We start from the raw sequence: 10,729 nt of genomic DNA, 5'->3' as shown, positions 1-10,729 counted from the left end.
ACAGAGAGCAGAAAGGATAAAAGTCTTGACAAATGGAAGCATGATGTAATGCCCTGGCCCCATCAAAGGCTTCATCCTGAAAATGATATCTTCGTCAGGGGCGCAGCAGTTTGCTGGATGCGAGAGAAGTTAGGTCTGCTCACTTTCGTTGGGTCTAAATCCGAAGTAACCCCTGAGGCTCAGTCCTGATATATTCCTTTGCACTTCCCATTTCCTTTACCAACTAAGAAGCAGGCAAAGACGACCTGGGAATTTGGCTATTTCCCCTCCCTTCCGCCCCCTCCATCCCCAATCCTTTCCTTAAATGAGGCGAAGTATCCATTATGCGTCACCTTTAATTCACCGAGGCAGAAGTAGGCGCGAAAGGTGAGATTTGCCATTGCGGCTTTTAAGACTGGGTACCATTTTATTCTTTGTTTAAAGAAATTCTGCACTTTCTCCCATTAATCTTTAGCAGGGAAAGCGTTCAGCCCGCACCTGTATAAACAACCCAGATGGGTGGAAAAAGTAAACCTATATCTCTTCCCCTCCAGTATCTTTATATATATATATATATATATATATATATATATATGTAGGGATAATGCAGGCTAATTGGGGAGGCAGAGCAAGCCCGAAGCCCACTGCGCTGCCCTTTCACAGTAGAGCCTGCGGGACCCCGCCGGAGCATCGCAGTGTCAAACCAAGTTCAAGAGATCCAGTTGCAAGATCAGCTGCCTGTTTCGGTGGTTCAAGAAATGTCAAGTTTCACTTGGAAAGGTCGCTGTTAAACCCGGCTCTGATGTGGTTGTAGCCCTAGCGGGTGAAGCCGAGGTTTACACAGCGTTAAGTGGCCCTCGGTAAGACCACAGGGTTGGCGGGGAAGGAAGAGTAAAGCGCTGGGCGAAAAGGCGGCCGACGGTGCCAGGAAAGTTGTGCTGCAGCAGCCGGGAAGGTTCCACTCTGCCGGGATTGAGAAATGGAAGGGAAAACTCCGGGAGCAAAAACTGAGGGAAAAGTTCTTTCCACCTGCTGTAGTCATTAGGTTCTTTTCTTCGAAGTGAGGTTTTATCCTGGTTAACTGTATCCAGGCAGGGCCGTGAAGGCCAGCGAGGAGCCAGACTGCAATCATTCATTTCGGAAAAAATTAATCTTTTCGGGGATGAAAGGGACACAAATTGTCTGTTTATTTACTGATATCCCCTATTACTTTGCATATCATTATTTCCAGTGGATGCTGGGTACCCCACTTTCCCGTGAACTCCATAAAAGCTGTAGTACGGAACTTGTTACGAAAAACAACCCTCAAATACCTCAAAAAATTATCTTGTTTTATTTGTTTTGTGACACAGACCTCTACGCAGCCCAATTAACTGGCTTTTAACTAATTGCTCTGAGGAAAGAGAACTCTTCGGACACTCGCTAGCGCCTGTAGCTTCTCCCAAAGCTACTGACACCATCAAAACACAGCCCGCGCGTTTCCAATGACTTTTTGCACTGCTCCCCACAAACCACCCACCCCCCACACACACATCCCGGGGTGCCGCGACCCTGCTGTCCCTGCCCGCTCCGGGGGAGAGGCACCGGCACCGCTCGGAGCAGGGCGGGTAGGGAAGACCTGGCCCCGTCCTGCCGCACCACTCGGCTGCGAGGTTGAGTGAGCTGGAAAAATCCCCCGACCAGAAGGAAAGGCAAGAGGGGAAGGGGATGGATGCAGGTTGGTTGGGAGCGGCAGAGCCCCAGGCTGCGGTTAGCCTTAGCCCAGCCTCAGCCGCTGGGCGAGCGGTGCCCCTCTCCCTGCAAAAGCGCTCGCGGGACGAGCCCCGCGGGTATTTTCCGCCCTCCAAGGTGAGGAGCGGGGTCTGTCGCCGTTGGAAAGCGCTCATTTCGCATGGCGGCGTTATTCATCAAGGCACACATACACCTGGAGACATCCCCGTCCCCTCCATACAGGTTCGTCTTCGCGGACCAGCGCGGAGAAGCGCCGCCCCCAGCTCGGGGATCCGCCAGGTCCTACCCCTCCTCTGTGCCCCCACTCCCCCGCTCCGCCCGGCAGATGGTTCGCTCCGCGGACACCCAGATATATAGCACTGTCGAGGGGCGCATCCCCCTCCGCGCACCCGCCGCACCCCCCCTTCCCCGCCGGCACCGGCGCAGCGCCGACTCCCCGGCGCGCCTCGGCCGTCCGCCCCCTCCGGACCGCCCGCCTCCCTGCCTCCCTCCCGGGGCGATGTCCGCGGGCTCCGGGAGCGAGGCGGACGAGCTGCCCGATATGGACCTGCGGGGGCTGCAGCTGGACTACCCGCCGCCGGCCAAGCGTCAGCCCCGCGGCGAGCTCTACCCCTCGGGGGACAACTCCTCGGCGGCGGAGGAGGAGGAGGAAGAGGAAGACGAGGAGGAGGAGGATGGAGAGGGCAGCTGTTCGGCGGGGCTGGCGGGCAGCGGCTGCAAGAGGAAGCGGGCGCGGGGCGGCTGCCCCGGGGGCAAGAAGGCGGTGTCGGGGCCGCGGGGGCCGCCGCCCGAGGGGAAGCAGTCCCAGCGCAACGCGGCCAACGCGCGGGAGCGGGCGCGGATGCGGGTGCTGAGCAAGGCGTTCTCCCGGCTGAAGACGAGCCTGCCCTGGGTGCCGCCCGACACCAAGCTCTCCAAGCTGGACACTCTGCGCCTAGCGTCCAGCTACATCGCCCACCTCCGGCAGCTCCTGCAGGAGGACCGCTACGAGAACGGCTACGTTCACCCCGTCAACCTGGTACGGTGCGGAGGGGCGCGCAGGCGGGCACGGCTCCGGCGCCTTCCGAATGAGCGGCGAGGGGGTCCCCGCGGGGTTAATGGGGGAGGCCTCGGGGCACTCCGCAAAGCACCTCCCGGGGCAGCGCCGCCGGGCCGTGCCCACCAGGGAAGGAGCCGCGGGGCGGCCCTGACCGTTTCGCAAATCCATGTAATCCTCCTCAGACCCGAGAGGCGGGTCTGTTTTAGGGTGATGGCGGGTGTGTCCGTGCTGGGGAGCCGGCGTAGGGGACCCTAAAGAAATAAATTCTTCGGGCATTAGGCAAGCTTAATGTCAGAAAAAAGGAGTAATTGCTCTGGGGGCTGGCTTGGAGCACAGGCACGCCGTCGCCAGTTCATCGGTACACAACTAGTGCCTGATGCGTGCCACAGCGGTAAAACGGTTGCCTATGTGGTGCAGTGTTTGGGATTTGACGCTTTATGTGCTTTTTGTTTATAAAATGATGCAAACAGTTGCAAAGCAAGGGGATGGTTGCATTTTTTGTAAGAACGATTTGTTGCTGATCATGGCAGCCCTGTTGCACAGCATATAATTACAATGAAAAACATAATGAAAAAAATTGTTAGAGGAACTCTGCTCTCTCTGTGCTTCACACAGGGACTAAAACACGATGACGTGTTTGCAACTGAACCAGAGTTAGACATCTATCAGTAATAAAGCTCCAGTTTCATACCAGGATAAACGTTCTTTTTAATATGAAATACCTTTTTTTTTCTTTTTCTTTTTTTTTTTTGCTTACAGACTTGGCCATTTGTGGTTTCAGGAAGACCTGACTCTGACAGCAAAGAAGTTTCTACTGCCAGCAGATTATGTGGAACTACCGCATAGTCACAGTAAATTGTTTTCTTGTTGTTGTTGTTGCTGATGATCCTTTTTTTTTTTTTTTCCTTTGTATGGACTGGATATTCTTAAGAGCTGTGATTTATCGGCTCAAGATTAGATGGGGACAACCCCCCATCTCTAACAGTGTTAAATCCGTGTCCCTGACATTCTTTTCCCTTAGAGTTTTGAGGGGAGTTTATTTAAAGCAGTAAAGAAAGGATGCGATTGAAATTAGAGTTTTTATGAACTGACTGCAGCAGCTGAAGCCTGAGATTTGGCTTCATCATTCTTGCCACTGCCTGAGGACCTGTTGTTCTGAGGCTCTTGAACTAATGGAAGAAGAATATAACAGTATAGAATTAACAGCATGGACCAAAATGCAACTCTACAAACTAACCCCAAACAGTATTATTTGTATTCTAAAGCAAAGCAGTATTTTAAAGTAGCTTTGAAACTCAGATGTATAATATATTTTGATGGCTTTTGTATTCATGGATCTGATTTACTGCAACTATGCAGTAAGTATAGTCATACTTTTATTTTTTTTTTTGTCCTTTTAACCAGAGTTTTCTTAAAAAAATGTGTTAAGTCGCTACATTCTGTCCATTGGAACAAAAATAATTCCTTTGGTTATGTCCTGAAGTGCCACATGTAAGAGTGTGGAACTATCCCTAGAAATGTGGCAGTTTCCTCGTCTTAATCCAGAAGGGAATTCTGCTTACCATAAGGCCAGGGTGCATGTGTTGTAAAGTGTGAGTTTGTATGCTGCTGCAAAGTAACAAGAATTCACAATGTCTTAAACATTTTTCCCTGTACTGTCATGCTTATCTTTGAAAAGTTTATCCTCAAATGAGCTCTGGTGACATTTCTTCACTGATTCAAATGCTGTAATAAAAAAGGATGCCATTAAAGAAGTTGCAAATGTAAATAACTCTATTTTTTTATAAATGACATTAAAAGCTTGGTTACAATGACTTATTGGTACTGTGATAGTGTGTGGCTGCGTCAGTATTGATAATATATCAATATACAACAACTTTCTTTGTAATGCATGTTCTTGAAACTGGCTTTTGTAAACACAGTTATCTTCTTCAACTCTTGAGAACAGCTACATCTCCAGCAACAGCCAGATAAGAACACTTAAAACAGCCATGAGAGGTACAGTACCATATGAACTAGCAGGAAAAATCACATTTTAACAAGAGAATTCACTGCCATAGTTTCTTAAGTGAATCAGGAAAATAAATGTAGATTAAGAAATAGATGTCAGTAGTTTTTTCTGCTTCATAGCATGAAAGACAATGGAATAGCTTCTTTTGCTGTCATTTTACATTTCCACCTGTAGTCTATTTTGCTTTTATTTGTATTTGTGCAGTGGGAAAATTAGCTGAGTTCTCCTGCTTGGGAGCAGACTTTTCCTGTTTTAAGATTAAAATTCCTAAAATAAGATTTTCTTTTATTCAAAATATTCCATCAGCAGTTAACTGACAGTAAGGGAGAAGGATGAATTGCTTTAGAGAAAAAAAAAAAAAAAAGCCTCTTCTTCTTCATTTAAGCAGCCAGGAGAAAGAAACATTTTCTTAGGGAGGACCAGTTTAACTTGGTTTCTTGTCAGGTCATCCCACGTTATGGATTTCTGTTTTGCAATATTGCATAGAAGCTCAAGACTGACTATTGGTAATGTCTTTCAACTAGATGAACTGCAAAAATTTTTTTTCTTGTTCTGAAGTGTAAAATAGTCCAAAGACACTGCAAAATAAAATGAGGGCTCAGCCCAGAATCTGCTGAAACTGTTGCTTTCAGTGATTTGAGGGAGAGCTGTACAGAGACCATAACCTAATTTACCTTCTAGTTTTATCCAGAGAAAGGTTGTGAAAAAAAGGGGGCTATTCCAATTTATAGTTATGTAGCTGAGGTAGGATTTGGCTAGATTGGATATAAGGAGGAAATTCTTTCCTGTTAGGGTGATGAGGTACTGGAATAGGTTGCCCAGTGAGGTTGTGAATGCTTCATCCCTGGCAGCGTTCAAGACCAGGTTGGACGAGGCCTTGGGTGATATGGTTTAGTGTGAGGTGTCCCTGCCCATGGCAGGGGGTTGGAACTGGATGATCTTAAGGTCCTTTCCAACCCTAACTATTCTATGATTCTATGACTCCAACTAACCTTCTCTAGGAAGCTTTATAGAAAGAAAAGAATATGAACAGTAAGTCAAAAAAGGAATGACCTTTAGAAAGGCATAAGGTATAAGACAACTCAACCAATGTTTATCTGAACCCTAGAGAAAAGATTATTCAGCAGTTTAACTAAGGTGCCACTTGAGATAATCTCAGTGTGATACATGGCTGGTTTTGGCCTTGATCCCAGCTGTAATTGGTTAACGACTCTGGGAGACTGGAAAAACAAGGAAAGCATGGAGAATTTTTAACAGTATAGAAAGGTCCATGTGAAATGATGGAAAAAAATACTCAAGGTAAATTCCCAAATCCAAAATGGTTATATTAAGTAAATACAGTAGGTCAAAATTGGAAGTAAGAAGGGTAACATGAAGAAAAAAACAGTATTGCTTCCATCCACGCACTGTACTACATGCTCTCAAATACTTTTGTTTTTTTATCTTGTGGCTACATAATACATAAAAATTCTTTCTTCATAAAATAATGAATGCACTTACAGTATTTGTTATTGTAATAGGTACATCAAGATGATGATGGTGCCTCAAAAGACTATCAGTAGTTTTAGAACAGAAGTATACAATGGCCACAGGTGACATTTCAGGTCAGAATCTGGAGAGAAAATTACAGCTTTTAGACAGCAAATGTTATGTAAGGCTCAATTATTTGTTTTAAATGCCTCTATACAGAGATACATGTACTAGTGTACACTTATTTATCTTAATATGGCAATGAGGTATGTTTGGATTTCCCTAACAAGGATATGATATTTTAAACCATTAATCTTAATCCTTGGGTTCATAAACATTATTTTTTAAAAGTAAATTAATCTTTCTTCTTCTTTCTCAGTGAGAGGTGTTACGTGATTAGGAAAAAGCTCAGTCAATTGAGCAGGCTCCTTGTGGGTTTGTCCTGAGATGAGTGCCAGGTAGATCATATATTATGTCACCTACACCTATAAAAACACACCAAAAATACATGCATGCAGTTTTAAATACTTTTTTTAAACTCACAAACAGAAGAAATTTAGATCAGTGCTTTATATGAATAAGGTGACCAAAACCTTCTAAAATACTATATTTAAGCATTAACAAAATCCATAAGAAGATGAAAGATAATGTACTTTGGGTTTTGGTTGGTTGGTTGGTTGTTTTTTTTTTTTTTTAGTTTGGTTTGGTTTTGTTGTGTTTGGTGTTGTTTTTTTTTTTTTGCCATCCTGACACAGTAAATTGATTTCATTTTTAAGTTATGAGTGTTTTGTTTGCCTGGGTATGAGTTACAGAGCTGGGTGAAGGGGAGACTAAAAATGAAAAATTACTTCACATTTCTACAGTCCACAAGCACAGAAGGTAAGAAACACACGCATTTTTATCAGATTTGGCAATATATGCTTAATGATTTTTGTGTTACATTAATGATATCTTTGTTTCATTGGCACAAAGTACAAAGGGAACTCATCTTGATCCCATAAAGGTATACAAATCTTGCTAAAGCTCTTTTACAAATAAAATGTTAATTCATCTGTGACCCATATTCAGCTGAGACCTGCTTCATGTGAAATCTTAAAGGCAGAATACCTGCACTGACTTTCCTGGCAGGCAGTTCATATATAAAGAGAAACACTCATCTCCCAAAAATATTTTTATGACTTTAGGCTGATATAAATTGTTTTGTCTGTATTTTATGTGGGACTCTGATAGAATAGATCATTAGCCAGAAAGCTCAAGTCTCCATTGTAAAACCATTCCTTTCCAATACATGTGTATGCTTACACAACGAAAACACATCCTCCGTATTGAAAATGTTAACAATTCTGATCTGAGCAAAAGTAACATAGTTTGCATCTAAGAAATACTTAAGCCGTACCATTCCCATTTAATGACTTTACACGTGCACTATTTAAAGAACTATCAGTCACCTTTACTTAGCTGAGAAACTTCAGTTTTTATTCAGAATCCAAAGTTTATCTATGTAAGAAGTACAGTTGCCATAGGGGTTTCTCATGTAAAAGTGGGAGTTATAGGAATTAATTTTAAGATCTCAGTTTCTACATGAAAGTTACTCTGTCTCTCTTCATTGACTCTAGAAGGACCCTGAGGTGACAAGCTGCATGACTCAGTTAAGCATCTAGTGTTTTAGTTAAATATCTAATGTTGGGAGGGATAAAGCCAGGTTTTAAATGACCTAACTTTATATGAGACAAGTAAGATAAAAAGGAATAAGCGGGATTTACAGCTACCCACTAATACAAGTTTATAATAACCTTATATTATAAGCAAATAATAAAATTACATTATTTGAATGAAACAACACAAAAAGCTGGCCATTCTAATACTTACTTCTCCACACATAGATAATTCTATGTAATTTGCATTTGGTATGGCAGCACAAACTCTCACCAAGACTAAAAGCAATTATATCTAAATTAGGTTCCACCACTGGGCAGTGTTTATCACACTCTACTCCAGCTGAAAGATGTGCACACAGATGTTTTCTGCAGTGCACAGAGGACTGATGCTGAGCTGCCTTCCAAACCCGAAATACCTAGGTCGGCATTTTTAATATATTCTGACAAGTGTGCATTGGGATCAGTTGCTACATTACGCAGAGACTTGTGGTCCCTCAGTGCCAGATGGTTAGGATTCAGGTACTAAGGAGAAACAGGTCTCAGTTTCTTCCTTGGCTCTGAAAACTTTGTAAATGCAAATTAGTAAAAAATGACTGAAAAAGTAGAATGAAGCACATCAGAATATTACTAGAGTTAAAATTTCTACAAAACTTAAGACAGCTGAAATGATTCATGCAGGATCTATCCAGCAATACAGGCAAAACTGAGAAAAACTTGTGGCTGATGGAGGGCTGAAGAATCACTCCTGTAATGTTGGGGTGTTGGCAGTCTGGTAGGATCTGAGGTTAGAAACATGTGATGACTCTGAGAACAACTATAATTAAGCTTAATCATGTGATTGGAATGTAGCAAGCAAAGGAAATCACTCAATCTGCTCATGCTGGTGAAACTGTGCAAAAGAATTCAGATTTCCAGTTAAAAAGAATTCAAAATGTGACAAGAAAAGTATTCTATGACAACAAAGTAGGCAGAGCTGAGAGTCAGAATATATACCCAGACACAACCCCAATCCAAGCAAACAAATTATTCAGTCTCTGGGACAAAAAGTCACAAGAGCAAAGGATTGCATCACTTTGTAAGAGGTTAAAAAGGCCTGTGTAGCTAGCATCGCGTGCATGAAGGGGATGGAAAAACAGCAGCTTTAGCTTATAGGAATTGTCATCATAACAAGAAGAATAAGAAAAATGGATGATAATCCTGAAAACAAATAGAGCACTTTTTAGTTTTAATTTCAAGTTGCTGTGATGGCAGAAGCAACATCATTAGCACTGTAAATCCCATAGTCAGTAAAAGATAAGAAGTAAACACAGGCATGAATGCTCATAGAAAATCAAGACTGTAACAGCACAAGGAACTACTGTATTCCTTGAACATAAGCAGTATGGAGTTCAAATCAGTTCATGTCCTCAGTACCATCAAGAGGGCATGCCATCTAGAGGAAAAGGGACCAAACTGAGTCAGAAGGCTTTTGCAACAGGGAGCTGAAAGATTGCAACTGTCCTGTGATTCACTTCTTCAGGAAGTTCCTCTTGTACTATGAAGATGGCTGAAGAGGAGTGCAGTAGGTCAATATTCTGGGAAGCCTCAAGAAAAGACATCAGAAGAGATAGTCTGTGGTTGCTATGGGGAAAACCAAAACAAATGCAATGTCACTGATTTCTGTAGAAGTGTCTCATCCCACCCTCAAAATAAACATACGTACATGTTTTCCACTGTCTAGAAGAGAGATCTTGGAAAGATGGTTAATGTAAAATCTTTTTACCTGTACTCTGGCACACATATAGTCTGGACCTGTCTGCATCCTTTCTGGGACAATACTGAATACACATACTAAAGTCATCTGCTCCAGGCAGCAACCTGTGGTTCCTGATCCAAGCAGTAGAGAGTGCCTTGCATGACTTGTTCTAATCTCTTTTAGATCAGACTGGTTGTGTCCACCCTGGAAACCACTTTTCATCTTCCTCCTCTGGGTCCCAGTGAGACATCAGTAACTTCAAAGGCAGCAAAATGATAAGAAGTACACTGCTATTTCCTAGGAAGTCCTGAGGAAACATTATATTCCCGGGTGTGACATTTTCATGCTACCTATAGGGCATGCCTGAGATTTGCAAGGCCTGTTAGGATAGCTGTAGAACGGTGGCAGTTACAAAAGACCACCCCTCTGTATGCAGGGAGATCTCTGGTGCTACCCAACCTCAGAATCACAGCCAGGTTTCAGCACAGGAAGAATACATGTCACATCTGTTTGGGTTGTGCCCAATTCTTACTATATTTCATAGGAAACAGAGCAAAATGTGTGGCATTTGGAGAAGATGACATTTTGACATGGGACAGAAAACAAAGAGAAAATTGTAGGGCCTCTGGATTAAAGCTGAACTGCCATATTGGTGAAGTTCTTTCTACACATAAGAGAAACTGGAGACAGAAGCTAACAGACCAAAATGTACAGGTAGACCATAATGAGGAATAACCCCTCGAGTAAATTTGTCCCCATCCATCAAAAATAACTAAAAATTGGTGTCAGCAAATACATGGAGAGACATATGTATAAAATTTGACTGCCTGCAAAAATACTTGGATTAAGAGTTTAAAGTATAATGGGATGACAGTGATGTTGATGAAGCATGACCTGAAACTCTTAAAAGAAGGGCCTGAGTTGTCTTGTACTGGCTAAGGCGTGACTCTGTCATACATGTGCTTTGAAGATTATTTCTCAAGCCATTAATCATAATAAAACACTCGTAACTGCAGGACCTGGTACAAATCTACTTCTCATAGTAACTTGGCTTGAGACATTTGCTCATCCTGTGATACAATCCAGAACAGTTCCTTCATCTCAGG

General features: G+C 43.3%; 1 protein-coding gene across 1 annotated transcript; it reads left to right on the top strand.

Annotated features, from left to right (window-relative positions):
- The first annotated feature begins 2,020 nt into the window (after positions 1–2,020).
- Positions 2,021–3,643, top strand: MSC (musculin). The gene is made up of 2 exons (XM_057426115.1): positions 2,021–2,728; positions 3,509–3,643. The coding sequence occupies exons 1-2, from the start codon at positions 2,036–2,038 to the stop codon at positions 3,593–3,595; spliced, it is 780 nt and encodes a 259-aa protein (XP_057282098.1). The 5' UTR covers positions 2,021–2,035; the 3' UTR covers positions 3,596–3,643.
- The last annotated feature ends 7,086 nt before the right edge of the window (positions 3,644–10,729 follow it).

Source organism: Pezoporus wallicus, unplaced genomic scaffold (genome assembly GCF_028554395.1).
Source record: "Pezoporus wallicus isolate ANWC-B61680 ecotype Strahan unplaced genomic scaffold, APGP_CSIRO_Pwel_v1 contig_4131, whole genome shotgun sequence".
In the NCBI taxonomy this organism is placed as follows: Eukaryota; Metazoa; Chordata; class Aves; order Psittaciformes; family Psittacidae; genus Pezoporus; species Pezoporus wallicus.
The sequence above is the reverse complement of the archived record's forward strand: the minus strand, read 5'-3'. Positions and strand labels throughout refer to the sequence as shown.

Excerpts from the sequence above, each read along its gene's own strand:
- MSC (XM_057426115.1), top strand. The coding sequence starts at position 2,036 with ATGGTTCGCTCCGCGGACACCCAGATATATAGCACTGTCGAGGGGCGC. Across the intron at positions 2,729-3,508 it reads ACGTTCACCCCGTCAACCTG|ACTTGGCCATTTGTGGTTTC; the intron begins GTACGGTGCGGA and ends TTTTGCTTACAG.